At 41.1% G+C, this 19,793-nt stretch overlaps 1 protein-coding gene across 4 annotated transcripts in view; it reads left to right on the top strand.

Annotated features, from left to right (window-relative positions):
- Positions 1–19,793, top strand: part of CCDC146 (coiled-coil domain containing 146) — a 180,058-nt gene that overhangs the window by 158,727 nt on the left and 1,538 nt on the right. For all 4 annotated transcript variants that reach the window (XM_088468824.1, XM_088468826.1, XM_088468823.1 and 1 more), the window contains 4 exons: positions 552–780; positions 11,622–11,750; positions 12,986–13,123; positions 18,696–18,944. In XM_088468824.1, coding sequence (XP_088324950.1) covers positions 552–780; positions 11,622–11,750; positions 12,986–13,123; positions 18,696–18,944 — 745 coding nt within the window. The remainder of the gene's footprint in view (positions 1–551; positions 781–11,621; positions 11,751–12,985; positions 13,124–18,695; positions 18,945–19,793) is intronic.

Genomic DNA, 19,793 nt, shown 5'->3' with positions numbered 1-19,793 from the left:
TTTAATCTAAAGTATGCACATCCTGAAGATGTCAATTTACAATTTTAAGTACAGAAATAATGACTTCAAATTGATAGATGAACAAGATGAATATAATATATACGATATAGAATATAACTTAAAAAATAATAATGTCAGGGAGCCTTTACTGTACATGTGAGCAGGACATGCATAGTACTGTCTGGGTGGAGCTTGGTGCACTACAGTGCCCTTAATATGTTCCCTAACCTTATTTATAGCATTTTATATTTGTTCCCTAACCTTATTTATAGCATTTTATATTTGCCACTTCAATATATCCTATAAAGCCATGGGAAGAAGAAGAAAGAATAGCATTGAGTACAGTGAATAAGAGACACTATACTTTTGGTCATTATTGAAAACCTTTAATGGTCCCTAAAATGGTAAGAACAATTACCAACTATGGTTTTGTGCACATATACTGTTTTGTTTGGCATTATAGACACTGTTAAAATAACACTAACTTCAAAAGGTAAATCATTATAGTACAAACTAAAAAAATCATTTGGAACATTTCTATTGAATTACAGGGGAGTTCAGTTAATCGAGCGGGAGGAAGAGGTATGCATCTTCTATGAGAAGATAAATATTCAGGAAATGCTGCTCAGAAATGGAGATGTAGAAATGATAGCTATGGATGAGAAGCTCCGATTCCTGAAAATGAAGGTTACAGAAGACAAGAGACAAATTGAACACACCAAGAAAGAGCTACCAAATAAGAAGGCCCTAGAATCTGCCCTAGTGACACTACAGATCCAGGTCAGAGCTATTCCTATTCAAACATATCAGATGCCTTGGTACAACTATGGGACAATTTAAAGTACTGGTGCTATAGAAATAACTTAATAAATAAATAATAAAGTACTTGCTGTATGATATTTGAATCCCATAGTGGGCCTATTTATCATACTGTTTGGCCCTGTAATTCATGCGGAAATAGCAGTTTTTGCATGATTTACACTAAATTAAGTGAAGAGGATATTTAATAAGTGTCTAATGCATGAGATATTACAGATATTTCCTGTGGTTTACTCAAAATGGAAGCATACAGCTATCCTCATACAATGTATGGACATGTGCAGTTGTGTAACTTATAATATCAACCTCCAATAGCTAGCACCATCTAAAGATGGCATTGACCCACTTTCCCCTATGGGGAGCAGCCTGGTTGGAGAGAGATGTTCTGATCCCTCCCAGGGGGCTGGAGCAGTTTGTGATGCCCTTTGCATTGTTTGGGATTTGCATATACACATACACCAGTCAGCTCAAAACACGTAACGTCATAGTGGTAGTGATCCCTTTACTTATTCCTCATCATGAGGATGTGCTCTAATCCGAGCCCATGTCCTGGTGACTCCACTTAGTAAGTAGCCCCAAAATAATATTCCAAAATGCTGTAAATTTTTGGGACTGGACCACAATTTTTTGACAAATAGGGATCAATTTTTCATTATTCTTCATTTTCTAGGGCAGGGGTGGCCAACCAGTCAGATTCAAAGAGCCCAAAATATCTGTACGTATGTCAAAGAGCCGAGATCATGCGCGCGCCGAAAGGCACATATGCAAAAAGGGGTGTGGCCTTGTGCCAGTAAGGCCACGCCCCTGGTAAGATTTTTGTAGGAGCATGTAAAAGCACATGCACACAATCACCATAGAGGTAACTATTAAAGAGAAAGAAAAAGCCAGAACAATATAAAATAAAAACATTGAAAAAACAGATCCACATAAAATACACTGAAAAAGCCACTTAATATACATTGACATGATGTGTCACAACAGCAGCCTCTCAATGTGTCAGTCAGGGGAGCCAGCAGGAGAGCCGCATCGGGACAATGGAAGAGCCACAGGTTGGCCACCGCTGTTCTAGGGGAATGTTTTGATGCTTTTCGTAGCATACTGTAGTATTTTACAAACCCACCAGCCAAACTTCCATTTTACTGGCAATTATGTAATGGAAAACTCCGGAAGTGTTGCTGAGCAATGTAAATAGACAAATAGTGTAACACAATGGTTCCCAACTCCAGTCTTCAAAAACCCACAACAGGTCATGGTTTCAGGATTTCTGTCTGTGGATACAAGTGAGAATTTCTGATCCAGCAACATAGATTAACTCCCCTGTGCATGATTAGAGAAATCCACACATCATCACCTGTTGGAGTTACTTGAGAGCTGGAGTTGGGGACTAATTTGAGTCCAATCCAAGATTAAAAACTGCAAAATTAATTACAATTATTGCCATTACAAAAAGTATAAATCAGTGGTTCCCAAACTGTGCGCCGTGGCACCCTGGGGTTCCTCGGGACACTTGCAGGGGGTGTCTCAGGTTAGTGGTCCAGCACCAAATCAAATTATTTATGGTCAATGTAAATATGTGGGCAATCAGAAATGCAAACTTGTCCACCACCACATAACCTAACCTAAGGATGACAGGTCAGCACAATTTACTTCACTTAATTTTTTTCTGAATTCTCAATAACAAATTTATACTTAGGGGTGCCGTGAAAACAATGCTGATACTCTAGGGCGTCGTGATTCCAAAAAGCTTGGGAACCACTGGTATAAATCCACAAAATGACTTCATGCTCAATATTAATATACTAAAAAGTTGTTTCCTGCAAACTGCAGTATGCCATTGATAATCAGTTCTCTCATATGAGAAAATATCCTGCTAGGAAACATATTTGTTAACCAAAAGAACTTGGCAGTATCTGGATTCATACTGAGGATGTTTTTGGGAGTTGCACTGCATATGTGTACACGTTATTTTGAGCCACATGTATCTGACTTATGTTGTCCTTTGTGCATGGAGGGTCTCATCATGGGTGTTTACATGAGCAGCATCGGATACTTTGCAGGACATCGGCTTGCTAAGGTGACCCATGGGATCATGCAGCCGGCTGCCACAGTTGAGATGAAGAAGCCAGGAAATCTCAGCCAGCGACACGCCCCCTCCCCACCCCCAAATGGCAGCATACTGTCAATAACTGACAGTCTGCTGCGCAGATTCCCGTCTATAAGCTAGATTTTAAGATGCACTTTTCTTTTCTTTTTTACTGTTGTGAATAACTGAAAATACAGACATGGAAACGTAATGTGCATATGTATACACAGGCAACTATTACATCCAAGGCTAAAGTGGTTGTGACCGGATGGCTTCCAGCCCGGACTCCCGATCACAGGTTGGGGTTTCGACCCCCACTGGAACTTGGGGTATCAGGAATTCCCGCTTACCGTCAGTGACCGCCTGTCACTGACTCCACTCACTGCGCCATGGACGTAACGATGCTGCCACCACCGAGCTCCTCCTATCGGCACTCGGAACCGCTTTCGAACACCCAGGCTCCTACCTCGGCACCTGGAACTGCGCTACTGTGTATGCGTTGACAGGCTGCGGCCACACCTCCTGTTTGGTGTCGGCTGATCCCTCGCAATGGAGCAGGCTCTGAACGGTAGCGGCAGAGGGCTTGAACTTCGGAGACGCTCAGCTCAACCCAGAACAGTAGGAGAACGGAATAGTGTTTGGCGCAGTTCTGTTGGTCGCAGGGTACAGATGTAGTCGAAGTAAAGGCAAAGGTGTTTATTGCTCAAAGTCTTAAAAAAGACCCTCCCTTCCGTCTGAAGGGGAATATCATACAGAAATCAAACAGCAGTTCTTCTCCACAAAGGATTTTCAAAGATTTACAATTTTACCAGGCACGAAGCCTTCTTTTATGCCACTCCAATACACATTATCACAGGGGGTAAGTCCGCCCTGGGTTCCTCTTAGCCAATCAGGCAATCTCACAAAACATAAATAAATACGTCTTACATTTCACAGAAATTAAATCAATTTCCTTGATACCACCCAAAAACATTTGGTTTCCTAAGCACAAACTGAGTTAGCATATACTGTTTCTGAAAAGGTAAATATAATGCAAATTTCTATTGCATTCGTCTTTTCACATGTCTATGACTAAACCAGTTTTGGCTTTCTGAGTCTTAACACCTAAAATTCTTACACAAAATAGAAGCTTCCTAAACACAAAACAACTTAACATGTCACTAGGAGGTGAAAATATCTCATAACCATTTTACTTTTACTTAAATGTTACCGCCTTCTAAAACAAATCAATTATACATTCCTTATAAGTACATAGGCTAAACATTTAAAAAGTACATTTCCACAACTGCACACAGCACATTGAATGATATGTTGAAACACATTACCTATACATTCGCAGTACGTGGCGCACTGCGCCTAAAGGTCCTTTTAAAAATGGTGCCACGGCATGAGGGTTAATCTCTTCAGTGCCGTGGCAGCCATTTTAATCACGTGTGGTCGGCCTCCGGCCACAGTGGTCATGACATAATGATCGAAAATAGCAACCATTTTGGGATTTTTTTGTCCTTCAAGGGTTATGAAGGAAAATGTGAAAAACAGCCTACATGTGATTACTTAAGCTGCATACACACACGATTTAGTTAATGAACGATTTTAGTAAACAATTTTTTCCCTTGAAAAAATTAACAAATAGTTTACTAAAGTTGTTCATTTACTAAATGTAATGAACGATTTTTTAGAACTACAAACGATTTTTGCATATTAACTTACTGAAAATCGTTCAGTTGACAAGTCTGACTAAACTACAAACGTGAATGCGCATGAACGATAATCGTTCTTCGTTTGACTCAGAAAGTGAACGATTTTTTTAAATGATATCGTTTAACGATAATTGTTCAAAAAATTGTTGTGTGTGTATGCACCTTTAGGGTTTAACTTACCATTTTTATTTGGATAATGATTTCTCCTTCCTCCTAACAAATCCAATCTAGCAATAAACCACTGTTTGGTCATTGAAATGAACGCCTACATTTCCTTTTTAAAAATAGCAATTTCAATGAAGAATGTCCATCCTATAAATACATATGTAAATTTTCCCTTAACTTTGTGTTTTTTCACTGTAGCACAGAGAACAACCATTGAATATGTTCTTTATTAGGACAAAGTGTCACTGAACAAAAATTCTTCAGTATTCCATGTGCATTTCTATTGAATAATTCCAAATAAATTAGTCCCTAAGCCACAACATGTGAAGTTCCAGAGTTAGCTAAAACTTTCCCAACACATTGCCGAGTGTCCGCCTGCCCAATTAGCAAATGTTTCAGCAGTTACACTTATTAATCCAGTATTACACAAGACTGCTACAGTCAGGTGCAGAAGAGAACAAAACACTGAGCTGGTAATTTTTTTATATCTTGATATGTTAAAGCATATAGTGAAATACTTCCTTCTCATTTCTTGATTTTCAGAACAGAATTATGTAATCAGAAAAGTAACCTGTCTAGATCAATGCCTTAATTAGATTAGGAAAATGGCATCCCACTTTTGGACTGTGTATTACCCCATAGTACACTTTGGGAAAATACACGTTGCAGTTATTGTGTAACTACACACATTCATAGTCTAATGAAAGCTCACAGTTCTTATGAAAAAGTGTACAAATCCTAAGGGATGCTGTGTAGACATTTCTTTCACTGCTTATCTTCAGCGTGTACATATATTTAATGCTTAATTATAAAAAAAAAAAAAAAGAGAGAAGCCCTTTAATTTTCCTTTTTATCAAAAATTCATACTGATATAATGCATGTCTTTTTCTGCATTCCAAATTGTCTATAGTTATAAGGCTATATCCTAACTTGTGTTACCAGTTATATTCTCTGCATTCACTGTACAGTGGCCACTACTAAAACTCCTTTCACTTTTGATCTTTGTGGTAAAAAACAGAACAAACTTTTTTTAAAGGCATCTCAAAGTTTACACAATCATACAAGGAATTTAGATATGAACAGTGTACCTGGACATATGTAAATTTACACTTTATTATACGTCTTATATCTGGGAATAATATGGAGGACAATGGGTGTGGTTAGGGCAACTCATCTTGTAGGGCAAGTGTTGGTAAGTGGAAAGGAAGAGAGGAATTTCGGCACTTGATAAGTCACAAGGTATAGTTGCGCATACTGTGTCAGAGCCACTAAATTACTTTGTAAACAAAAGACCAGGAACACATTAGGCATGGACAGTGCTAAGTAGATAAGAGGAAAGAGGGTCCTGTCCATGAGAGCTTACATACTGTGTGGAGGGGTGAACTGTTGGGGGCTGAACTGTGAAGAAGCGCAGGTCAAGGACAGAGGGTTAAGTTGGGTAGAGTTGAGGTGGTGATCAGTGGAAGAATGGAGGGATGGACTGTAGACAGAAATTAGGATGGTGGAGGCCAACACTGACCGTTGAGAGAGAGGAAGTGTTCAGGATGGATTGATGAGGGGAAAGTCCAAAATGAGGAAGACCATAGAGAAGGAGGTTATAGAAGAAGAAGTAGATGGTGAGTGCATGTCTTAGTGGCAACAGTGCTGTGAAGGGCCTGATCCTAGAGATGTTGAAAATGGTGGGAGCGTGAGAGATTTCGAATGTGAGGGGTGAAGAAGAGGAAGGTTTCAAGGTTTACACTAAGGCGGGAATCCAATTAGCCATGGGGTTTACCCATGGTGGCCAATTTTAACCTGCGCATTAAACCACAAAGGTGCACTTTTTATCACTGGTTCAGGAGCTGTGAGAAGTCAGCTAGAAAAGTCAACCTCTGAGGTTTAACACACGGGGAGAACCCATTGATTCCGCGAATCAATGAGTTCACACGCATTCCCTGGTTTACCACACATGAAAAATACTATTTAATTGAATAGCATTTCCCCACACGGTGCAATCAAGTAGTTACGGAGCATATCCCACGGCTAACACAAAAGGGGAGAAGATGATAACCAGAGAGGGAGAAAGTTTGAGAGATAGTGTTAAGTCAGACATTACAAGGTGGAAGGTCCAATGTGTGACCACTTGAATGGAAGGGGGAGGATGTCTATTGGGTAAGGTCAAGAGAGGGAAAGAAGTTTGTGAGAAATGGCATCTGAGATTGTGAAGTGGGATATTAAAGTCACCCAGGATACGGGATGGAAGTTAAGGGGAGAGAATTTGTGGCAGCTAGGCAGCAAATTTGTCATGGAAGAGGGAGGTGGAGCCAGGAGAATGGTAGATGACTGTGACATGATGAAAAGGGAGGATTGGGTGGACATCAAAGGAGAAGGCAAAAGAGAGAGCGCTCAGGGGGTAGGACATGGAAGGTGCTGCCATGTGAAAGGACACCCACACTCCCAACTTACCAGTCTCCAGCAATTGTCCCAGTGTCTGCAAGGGGTATATTTATGAAGTGGCAGCTGTTGCAAGCCGCCACTTCGCCATGTTTAATTTCAAAATGTATAGTGACACTGATAATAAATACAAAATAAGTTGGGCTTTGCACCTGATATTAGTGCAGCTTTAAATTTTGAGGTCAAACCCTCCACTTTGTAAATATATAGTGTGGCACATGCATACAAGCAAACCTCCTAGCAGGGCAGACTAAGCAGAAACCCTGGTATAACCAGGGTGTCCAAGCAAGACTTTTTAAGGGAGTACTGAAGGTGCTGGTTCTGATGTCCACATGTCAAAGGGCTCCAGCAGCCTAGCAAATTTCCAAATTTGACTTGAGCAGAGAGTATTTGCAGTTTTAACTTACCCTGTAGGAGAGGCATCATTATGGTAGGTGCAGTGGGTGCAATTGCTAGGGGGTCTGAATGCTTAGGGTTGTCCACCTCTGGGGCACACCAATACCCAGCTCAAATTAGTACAGAGCTAATGCCCCAGGACCCACACTCTCACTTAACCAACTACCTGCATTACCACACTGCGTGATGGCCATACCCCCTTCCATTCAGACCAGTTGGCCTTTGACTGTGCTTCTTAAATATCTGGTGGCTGAATACAATGTTTATGAATTCTTCATCATTCCTCTTAGGTGGTTTGCCGATATTTGATTGTGTATAAAACCTTTGCTGTGGTGGAAATAGCTGCTGGCTTGTCCAGTGACACATGCTTGCTCTGCCTATTCACTTCCAACTTTTCTTAAATTTGTGTTGTTTCTTTAAAGATAACATCTCTAGACCTAACAAGCTTTCTGGTATTTGGATGCCACAATCTGTAACCTATTCTCTCATGGCAATATCAAAACATGATCCATTTTTATGACTGCCTCCAGCTTCCATCTTTTCTTCTTTGGTATATGCACATAGACTGTATTTCCAAAGGTTTTGAGAAGGCATATAGTTTCCTCTTTTACCACGCTTTAATAGGTATTATGTCCTTTATCTCAAGAACCATTCTCCTAGAATTGCCTTAAACTGCTGTGGACTCTGCTTCTGCCCAACACTGCTTGTCTAGTCCTGCGTCCTCTAGCACGCATCTTGCTCTTAGTGTACAGTTTGCTCATTCATGGACAACATTTTGCTCAGGAGTATAGGCAATGGTCAATTAATGCTCTATTCCAGAGGTTCCCAAACTCGGTCCTCAAGGCTCCCCAACAGTTTAGGTTTCAGAGCTATCCATGGTTAAGCACAGGTGATATCAAATTGACTTTGGTACTAATTAAATCACCTGTGCTCAACCATGAATATCGCTAAAACCTGAACTGTAGGAGAGCCTTGAGGACCGTGATTGGGAACCTCTGCTCTATTCCATATTTTCTTAAGAATTGTTCCACCTCTCTGTTGTGATATTCCCCAGTTATCAGATCTCAGAGTCTCGAGTCTGTAAACTGCAGATTATAAAAGACTTATAGAAAATCAATCAATCTTTTTCACCACTTCAGATTTCATGTCATGAAGTATGTTTCCACTCAGACTTTACTTCCATTGGACCACACACATCTGAATGTATTTCAAGTGGTTTTGTAGCTGCTTGTTGATCTTGGAAACAGCTGACTGTTTCCCCACAATACAGCTCTCGCATATGGGTTTTTCTGCATTCATCAATGGCATTCCTGTGACCATCCCACTCTGCAGCTTCTGAACACAGTCACTGGAATTCTGGCATAAAAGATTTGGTCACCTTGGATATGACGGACTCATCGTGTAACAGTGCTGTGCATCAAGGAAGCACAATTGCTGACCTCTTGTGCCTGTAGCTTCACAGTCCCTCTTCTGTTTCTCACAATTCACTTTCCTGTATCAAAGTGAACTCTGTGGCCTCTCTGTTCTAGGACAATGATGGCTATAATATATGTTCCCCCATGTCTATTACAAAAGCATGTCTTGGATCTCTGTGACTTTTGTTTTATTTGTCCCAATATTTAAGCAAGCAATTGTCCCAACTGTTGTTGGGACAATTGCCAATCCCTTTAATGGTGATAGGATCACATTTGGTTAATTTGGTGAACCATTTCTCATTGCAGCTGAAATACCTTATTGTGCCTGAATCAATATACTAGTAATCCTTTGAGGATCGGTAACACTCAGGGCTGACTCATCTCTGTCTTTGCATTTCTTGCTTTGTATAGGATTCACATTTTTTTGTTTGCCCTCAGTTGCTCTGAATGTGTCTGTTGTTAACTTTGCTTCTAACGCCACAACCACAAAGTCAAACTCAGACGTCAAGTTCTGCAGCATTGCTGAAGCAATCTTCTCATCACCCACTTGAACTCAACAGTTACTGAGAGACAGACATCATCTTGTCTATGTAATCACTTCTGCTGCATTGATTCAATTTCGTGTTTTACAATACACATCTAAAATGTATCCTCCTCATGAGACCACCATCTTGATACGCTGCCTGCAGTTCTGTCCTCATGTCTTTTGAAGACTCGTTTCCCTGAATTATAGAGTACATGTTGCTCTACACTTTAGCTATGGTCCCCATGGCTCTTCTATATCATCTGGGCTTGCATCTGGTTCTGCAGTGACCTTCCAACATTTCACACTTTAATTGCATTTCCATAGCAAATTTCCAGGTTGTACAATTTCCTGCACCTTTTAGCTTGACAAACTCCATTATGGGTGTGGCTCCTATATTAAGCTGTACAGTCATGTCTGTAAGAAGCATTATCTGCTTTTATCAGCTCTACTGCTGCTACTCTGCATTGGACCAACTGTGCTCATATGCTGTCTGCACTACATATGTGCTTAAGATGGTGTCTGTGTGGTGCTCTGGGTGCCATAATAGCAGATATTTCTGGGTACTTTACACCTGTGTGCCTAGGCCCATTACCTGTTGGAAATTATGTGTGCGCAGGTGTTGATATTGAAGAGTCATGTAGGCAGTCACTGAATATGAACAGTCCAGTTACTTAACCAGTGGTGTTGGTTTATTGGAAGATAGTAGATACTCACTGTTACATGTACACTGGTAATGGAGCAGGGTTCTATATAGTTAACCAGCCATTGAGCATATGCTTCAAATGGGTAGTGGTACAGGGATCTAAAACAGATTTATATGCAGGTATTCACCAAGTCTCTCATAGGAGCTAAAGTAGGAGACCTCTGTCTCCCACCTTGTCACTCTACGCAGCAAAGACAAGATGGCCCCTTCACATGCTCAGTAGTGAACTTTGTGGCCATCTTGGGATAGGACATGAAGCCTCCGTGTAAAACAGGAAGACTGGAGCCTGAACATACTGAGCACCAGATATTAATCCCCTGCACTACAGAAAAATAATATAGTCCAGGCTATAGGGAAGATCTCCACAACCGAGCTACCACTAATTAAAGGGCATCCATTTTTGAAAGGGGAAAGGGGGGGCTTTTTCAAATGTGATCACCAGGCAATATCATACAATACAAAGTGATGAGGGGGAGCTCTCAATGGTATTAGTTACCACAAACAACATACACAGAACATCATATCTATTTGCTTTTATGATCCTTGTACACTTCTGTACTCAGTCCTGTGATGGAACAATTCTGATACCAGGTGGGCAATAACTGTGGGCAGGGTATTAAATCCTGAATCCTCAGTCTTGGTTAATGGCAAATAAGTATGAAACCACCGTCTTAGCAAGTAGCTCCCCATGGTCAGGTGGGCAATAACTGTAGGCAGAATTTTCTGTGGAGCTTTGCAGATAAATCCCTTAGATGTAATGTTATGTAGCACTTTTTGGTACAATCCCCAGTACTCAGGAACGGTTGTCTGTCTCTGTCCCAGCCCGTCAGAAGTACCTCAGCAATAGTAAGTGCATGTATCAGGGAGGTCTTTGGACATAATTTTGTAGCTAAGATGAGGTGTACTTACCAAAAAGTCTGGTGGTTCATTCGGTCGCCAATCATCTGCACTCTTGAGGCTTGTGGTGTGCAGGTATGGGAAGTACAGTAAGTGCAAGGTCCAGGCTTTGTTGGGTATGCAGGCCACGCTTGTGTGCTTCTCATCTGTGCCTTATCCCCTCTATTATCTCCTTTGCTATTTATCATTAATGTATCTCCCACATGTACTGTACATAAAACAGAAGACAAGAGATAGTGACCAGGATACTGCAAAGGGGACCCTTTGGTAGGCCGTGTTGTAGTATCCTATATTCCTAAGACTAATAAGAGTTTAAACTGCGACAGGAAGTGCAGAAGTGTTTATAGTATATACTCAAAGTTAAAGATTGACACTGTACTAATATCTTTATACTTATTACTGCCAATTTACATTTTCGCATGTAAAATTATTACACGAGAGTAATTGATTGATTGATTTTTTTTTTTTTTTTTAAATTGAACAGCTTTCCCAGTGCAATGACAGAGTAACTGAACTAGAGACAAAGGCCGAGGATCCTGAAAGAGAGAGCCGGATTCGTTTACTAGAAGGAAAGGATCCATCGCTGCAGAATCTTATGAAGAAGACAGAGGAGGTGAGGACTGTGGTATTATAGAAGCTAAACAAAGCTACCACTGCTAATCTGTGTGTATCTAGCAAATAAAAGAATTTTGTTCATATTTTGATCCAAACATTTAAGCTTGCAGCCCAACTATGTCTTAATGCCAGTTCTATTCAAACCAGGAAATATCACCCAGGTAGGCCGTTTGAGGATTGAGAGCTGTACTAATGCTTATTTCCTTACAACAATTTAACTCACAGGCTCTCAAACTCGGTCCTCAGGACCCCAAACAGTGCATGTTTTATAGGTCTCCTCACAGAATCTCAAAGCTCAACCTGTGGATCTTTTAAAATGTGTCAATGTGTAATGCACACCTGTGCACCTGCTAGTTGGTCTGGAAAATGTGAACTGTGTGGGGTCCTGAGGGCCGAGTTTAAGAGCCACTGATTTAACTAATGCGCCATACACAGTGCACCACACACAGACCAGAGTTCTCTTATTCAGAAGCAGTTTGTGTGATGATGCAGCTTCCTCCTTTACACACTAAAGTTTTTCACCTGGAAAGTGTGCTTGCGCCATTAGGCGGAGTTGGATGCATTTGCATCCAAAATGGTTTATATTGACTCTTTAAGCATACCTTAGTGCAGTGTTTCCCAAACTGATTCCTCAGGGAGCACTAACAGTGCATGTTTTCCAGGTCTCCTCACAGAATCACAAATGAAATAATTAGCTCCAACTATGGATCTTTTAAAATGTGTCAGCCAGTAATAAATACACCTGTGCACCAGCTAGGAAAAATGGAAACCATGTGGTTAGTGCTCCCTGAGCAATGAGTTTAGGAAACACTGCTTTAGTTCAGTCGCATACTAACGATGCCAGACATCATCATGAACTGTAATAATGAATCCTCTTAAAGTGAACAAAGCACTAGTGCGCACAGCTTTGGCTGGTCAGCACTAACGCAGGGAGATTTTTACTTTCGCAGAAACTGTAACCATTGTCATGGAGACACAATTAGTGTGATGAGATGAGCCTGTCATAGCTTGGTTGCAGCTTTTTCTATGTGAAAGAGTTGCATGTACAAGGTGTGAACATACACATACATGAAATGTGCATATTCAGCCAGAATAAGAATATGCCTTAAGTATGAAAGGAAACCAGTTCTTTACTGCAGTGATGCATTTGTACATCAGAAATAAATGTGTTATAATATTGTAGGTATATACTGTGACAATCTACTCCATTAACAACTCTCCATGTCCCAACAGCTGGAACTGCGTCTGGCTGAAAAGGAGGAACATTTGCTGGAAAAGGATTTTCTCTATGAACAGGTTTCCAGACTCTCAGAGAAAATCCGCATTAAAGTGGAGAATGGAAAAGAGGACACCCTAAACCTGGCTAAAAAGGTTTGTACGATGGTCACATTTTGGTGTTGCTTCACTGAGAACTTTTAAAATTCCTATTCTTCCCTAGAAAAGCTTTCTATACTGCATTTAGGACATCTAGTCCTCTTGTTTGGTAGCATATAAAAAGATTTGCTGAATGACTGGATCCACAGAATGCAGGAAAGTAATGGTGCATACACACGGTCAGATTTTTCATCAGATTTGAACGATAACTATTTTAAAAATCGTTCAAATCTGATGAAAAAATTGTTCATGTGTACAAGGATGGACGATGGGCGTTCACGTTTGTTAGAGAACGATATCTGACATCTGTTATGTTAGAATTCAGATTTTGTGCTTTCTCTTCAGATATCGTTCAAATCGTTGAGTAGTTAGCAAAATCGTTCAAAAAAAAAACAAAAAACGTTCAAACGAAAAATCTGACCGTGTGTATGCTCCATAAAATGTGTTTTAGTTGGTCACCTATTGTAATTGGTCTTCAATAAATAGGAATTGTTAAAAAGTGTGTCTGACAGATTTATGCGGGATACGTTCAGGAATCCGGACAGCCGGGATGCCGAAGGTAAGTAGCAGGGTTAGGTTTAGGGTGCGAGGAGGTTATGTTTAGGCATCGGGGAAGGAGTGTTGGGTTAGTATACTTGCATACAGCCAGCGGTGGGATTCTGACCGCCGGTATCCCGTACCCAACCCATTTATACTGTGGTTTCCTATGAATATGTGGAGATGGATCCTAAAAAGCTGAAAATGTTTTTAAAGATGTCTTTGATGAATCACCTATAGCATCTGATACCATATGCCATGAAGTATTTATTTGGGATGTAATTTATTTAGTAGTAGTTTTCTCCTTAATCCATAAACCCCTTAGTGATAGTGGGTACTTTGAAGCTTGTGACCAGACACGTTAGCAATTTGGTGCCTGCTGGTTAAATAAGAATAACTTAGCTTACCAGACTGAACGATGTTTTCTCTAAGAGGTAAAGGCTTCCTTTTGGAAGCATTTAAATACTTATTTTGTTTTTAGGGTTTGTGGCAAAGAGGGTAATTTGCTGCGACACTCTGATGGAGAGACATGTTGCAGACAGGGTAAAACACTTAGAGGCTTCTGCGTCTAGCTCAGAATCAGGTCCTTTTGCCCCAGTCGTGTCTGTCTTAATGCTAATGCCGCCTCAGAGTTGTTTAGAACTGAGATGCCTACTTGCAGCATCTTAAAACAGTGTATTTTCCCCCAAGGCATCTTTATACGCACCATGGAAACTTGCAGATGCAGTTTCTCTGTCAGAGTATGGCCTCGTGTGAGCAGCTAAGAAGCTGCTGTCAGCTACATGCCCCTGTTGTCTCCCAGCAAAGTTCACTAAGATTCACAGACCTTGCATCCTATTCTGTGGAGCGACTCGGAAAGCATATGCAGTACAAGAAACATTGGTGAACTACGCTCATATCGGCACTCCGTCCAACTCAGAATCTGGCCAATACTTCCTGCACACAAAGCAGGTACAGACAGGTGGATGAAGCTGATGAGCTTTCAGAATCTACAGCCTCATACAGGGTTGAATAGTCACATTTTCCTACACACAAATCAAGGGTGTAATTGGCTCCTGCTGGGGTTAATTGATTAGTTCTTTGGGAGGAGGTTAGAGTTTTTTGTTGTGGGTCGGGCGACCGGTGCTGAATTAGTAGGTAGGTGACCAGTGTATTGACAGGGTCACAGGAATTTTGAATTGTTGTAAGACAGTTTAGTGTATTCTACATATAATGCTGTCTTTTAACCACATCTTTGCTACAATTGGTGCCAGTAGTGGGATGCTCAGGGAGGCAAGATTCTGCTTTCCTATGCAGCAAGACACAAACATGGAGGAACGTTTGAGAGCTTTGGTGAGTGTGACCATTGAACAGCAAGCCCAAGTGCTGTGGCTCAGGCATAAGGAGCTCAAGCAAGGCAGGGTGAGGTCATGGCATTAAAGAAAATGTCTTCCACTAATAATTTAGAGGCATATCTTTTCGCCTTTAAAAGAAGTGCACAGAGGACTATGATGGTTCAACGATCTTATGAAGATTTGTCCAAAGAACAAGTCATCTCTGTCTATAATTATTTGCCCTAAGTATCAATTAAAGAAGCAGCTGGTACAATCCTCTAGCTGGTGCCACTGTCAGAGACTTCTGTGCCACCTGATGGAGGGGAGTACTGGTTACCAATTTCAATGTGGTTTTTTCTTTTGTTACAGGACTTTTCTAAAGATCAGCATAATAATGTTACGTTAAAAAATGTATATGGTACAAATTTAATGGTGTAATTAAGACTGACGAGCCAGCAGAAGGTGTACCTTATTTTTTCCATTTAAAGATGATTTGTTGAATAGAGTGTGGGTTGTCCCCCCTTGACCACTCCTGCCTCCTCCAATCCGATTGCCTGTTACCATCTCTTCAATATTTCCTGCATTAGGCACTGCCCTCTGCATTCAAGCATGGCCTAGTCTCCCCCATTTTAAAAAAAAAATCCACCTTTGATTATGACTCTAATCACTGCCTCATTTCTCTCCTCCACTTTGTAGACAATCCAGGAGTTTGTAGGCAACTACCTTACCACCTTTATTTCCTCCCACTCCATGCTTGACCCATTTGTCTGGCTTTCATCCTCTCCAATCCACATAAACTACCCTCAAAGTTAGCAATGACCTCCTTGATACAACATCCAAGAGCCACTACTCTTGGATTTGGCAGCTCATTCTACTCTCAGCTGCTTTTGAGACTGTAGACCACCCTGCAAATCATTCACTCCCTCAAGTCTGTGTGATACTGGTATTTCCTGCCTATCCTCCTTATTCAGTCTCTTCTCATGATTCTGCTTCTTCCTCTTCCAATTAATATCCCTCAACATTCTTTTCTTGGAGCTATTTTATTCTCCCTTTATACATCCTCTTTAGGTGAGCTCGTCATCTCTTTTGGCCTCCTATATCATCTCTATGCCGACGACATCCAGATCTTCTTTTCCTCATAGGACCTTTTCCCCTCACTCATATGTCCAGCCATCTCTCTGCTATTTCCTCATGGCTGGCTCAGCGATTTCCTAAATTTAACATGTCTAAGGGTGCATACACACCTGTATGATATCGGCCCTATTTTTCAGATTTCACCATATCATGCAGTGTGTATGCCCAATTTGCGCATACCCACAGTCGCATGCAATATCATGCGATTGGCTGTGCCGCACAGTCAATCATATGATATCACATGTGAGCCTGCACAAGTTAATGAAGGACGGAACAGTGATTGTTTGGTCTTTCATTACATCTTTCAAGTGTGTACCGGCAATCATGCGATGTCCAGGGTGAAGACAAATCGCCCTGAACATCGGTCCTATTGCCAGTTGTTTAGGTGTATACCCAGCCTTAGACTGAGCTGATAATCTTCCCCCCTCACCTCCTGTGATTTCACTATTTGACAGTACCACCATCTCATCTAGCCCACAAGAGCGCAGACTTTGAAGGAGAGGGAAGAGTCCAGAAATAACTCAAACCACACATTCAGTACTTTTCATTCCCATCTCAAAAATATCTCTCTCCACACCAATCTGTGCAGCTTATCTTCCTCTCCCAACGTACTATATCTACCTACCCACTCCTGCAAGCCCTACCCTGGCTTTTCTTCCTCATCAGAACCTAATTCAATCTTATCACACTGACTTACAAAGCCCTCACCCAATCCTATTTATATCTCTGACCTTCTCTCCCTTCACACTCCCACCCACCCGCCCACCCATTTTATTTCACAGATGAATGCCACTTCTCCTTCCTACTGATCACTTCCTCCCACTCCTGCCTCCAATATTTTGCCTGTGCTACTTCCTAAAGCTGGATACACACCTAACAAATATATCTGCAGATGATAGTTGTTCAGTGTGTATGAACCACCATCATCTGGCAGCAGGTTCCCCTGGCCAGGGGGCGTGACGCACCCCCTTCCTGCAGCCAGAGTACAGGCCGTCGGCAGACCACCCATACACAGTACGATGGACCGCTATATCTGCCATCCAACGTTGTTCAGCCATATCGCTGGTACACACTGGCCTAAGGGCACTCGTTATATTGATATTGGCCAATATATCTGCCAGTGTGTAACCAGCATAACACTGGAACTCACTCCCTCTCAGGTTTTCCACAAACATTTTCCATACTTCTGTAATAGATAGATCTATCTATCTATCACACCAAAAAAGTCCAATTAGAATTATTTTAATGGGACTTTTGGTGGTGTGTGTAAGAGAGAAGATGTTATAGTGACTTAGGGCTCAATTCAATCAACACTTGACTGTTTCTCTGAAAGTATTTTTTTTTTTTCAATTATATGCGAAGGGGAGTGAGTTGCTGGCAGCAGAACGCACCACCCTTGCGGTCCAATCGTGCCCCAGACTCTGGATTTTTGTATGCATCTCTATGGGACTGCAAACATTAATCCACAGGTCTGGCAGTACCATAAGTGCTCAAAATAACTGGGGAATGGGAAAAGCGGATGGTGATACGCCGCACAGAGGAGGTAACAGTATAGCATAAATACTATGCTTGAATTATGAATTCCTGCAGTAAGATTCTGGAGAGGGTGCACCCTAGGAGCAAAGACCTAAGGCAATATACAGAAAAACGAAAAGAAAGTACTCGTGATTCACAGGGACACACCCCAATAAAATATAACTTTTAATTAATTGATATACATGTTTTTAAGAGCTTGTGGTATTGATCCCGTGTTTTTATGAATTCAGAATGATAATCCAAATATGACATATGTAAATCTATGACAACATATGCTTATATGTCATTTGGATTATCATTCTGAACTCATACGTGTTCTTAAGAGCTTGTGGTATTGATCCCCTGTTTTTATATCAATTAATTAAAAGTTATATTTTATTGAGGTGCGCCCCTGTGAATCAGGTGTACTTTTCTTTTCGTTTTTCAGTACCATAACTGTTGCGTCAGCGAGTAAGTGCAGTTATATGATGCAGACTCCCGCCTAATTGAATTGCACCCTTAGTCCACAGAATTTGTCTTCGTTACAGAATAACTAAACCATGTGCACCTTTTACTCAACATCACCATAAGAAAAATGGAAGTGGTGGAAATTGGGATATAAGGGCCGATTCTGGGTTGAGAGCAAATCAAAAACCGCAAATAACTTTGCAACATGGTTTATTCCAGATGCAATGCAAGGGGTGTTTATGTATTGTTTTTGCATGCAGGGTAAATACTGTCTGCCTTTGCATGTAGCCCAAACATGCTGGACAGCTTTATATTTACACTGTAATTTAGATTTAAGTTTGGACATGCCCCTCTCAGATCTAAAATGTCCTGCAAATTTTAAATGTGTCCCACCTGCAGTGCAAAGTGAAATGTTTTTTGCTTTACTCTCAACTCAATCAGCCCCATATGTCAAAACATATGACATTAGAATTGCCCTTTTTTCAAAGACACATTAAGGCAACATTTCCATTTTTGATATGCTGTAAGTTATACAATGGTATAATGTTAGGAACAATAAGTGTTTAGCTTTTATCTCATACTTGGCATCAATATATTGGCAGATGAATGAGCTGCAGAAAACAATTAAAGACACTACTCGTAAAATGATGTCCCGAATTGCAGAATTGTCAATGCAACAAGCTAGCTGCATAAAGCTGCAGCAAGAAATGAGAGACCGAGAGAAATTTGTGGAGACTTGTTATACCAGGATGGAGCAGGGGCTTCCCCCAAGTGAGGAAAGTGAACAAGAGTGGAAACGCTTGCTGCGCCAGGAGCATAGAAACCGAATGGAGAAAGAAGAAAAGACTAGGGTAAGGTTTTCATAAAGCTGTAGTGTTGGTACAGATGGGACCTCACACTATTGCTGCAGTCTCTACAAACATCCCTTCTCAGCGCACCAGGTCCCATGCGACTCAGTTTGCGCCAATAGTCTTTCACTTGAATGTGCATCTCAGTCACAATCAGCTGAAACAAATCCGAGTGCAGAGATGAATTTGATACGCGACACTTGTATATCTGTGTGTGACGCAGTCTGAATCTGATGCAGCTCTCTTTCACGCCCAGTTCAGTGCAGTCTCATGAAGTGGTTTTGTCACATCCGATTGCGGCCAAGATGCACATTCAAACTAAAAAGACGCTACAACGCTCAGAGCGGCTCACTCACGCCAGGCATCACGGTCCGCATGGCGTATTGAGGCTACATGTATATGGATACATCTGTATATGCAGAATGTAACAAAATGCTACTATGTAGAAAATATGGGGATTTTTACTTTAACATGCTGTATTTTATTTGACTATATATTTAGCCATACTACAAAACAATCTATGTTCAGGAATGGTTTGAGGAACATGACAAAGTTCAAGGTGTTGACTCGACCTCAAAATTCATCAGATCTCAATCCGATCGAGCATCTGTGGGCAGAGCTGGAAAAACAAGTGCGAGCCATGTGAGGTCCCACCTCATAACTTACATGACAAAGCAGAGGTTCCCAAATTCCACCATGACAGTCCAGGTTTTAAGGATATCCATGCTTGAGTCCAGATGGTTAAATCAATTTGAATGAGGTACTAATTAAGTCACCTGTCCTCAAGAACAGATAGCCTTAAAACATGAAATGTAATGGGGGAGTTTGGGAACTTCACATTACATACATCTC

The sequence above is a fragment of the Taudactylus pleione genome, unplaced genomic scaffold, assembly GCF_031769625.1.
Source record: "Taudactylus pleione unplaced genomic scaffold, aTauple2 ptg000086l, whole genome shotgun sequence".
In the NCBI taxonomy this organism is placed as follows: domain Eukaryota; kingdom Metazoa; phylum Chordata; class Amphibia; order Anura; family Myobatrachidae; genus Taudactylus; species Taudactylus pleione.
This window is presented reverse-complemented; position numbering and strand designations above follow the sequence as displayed.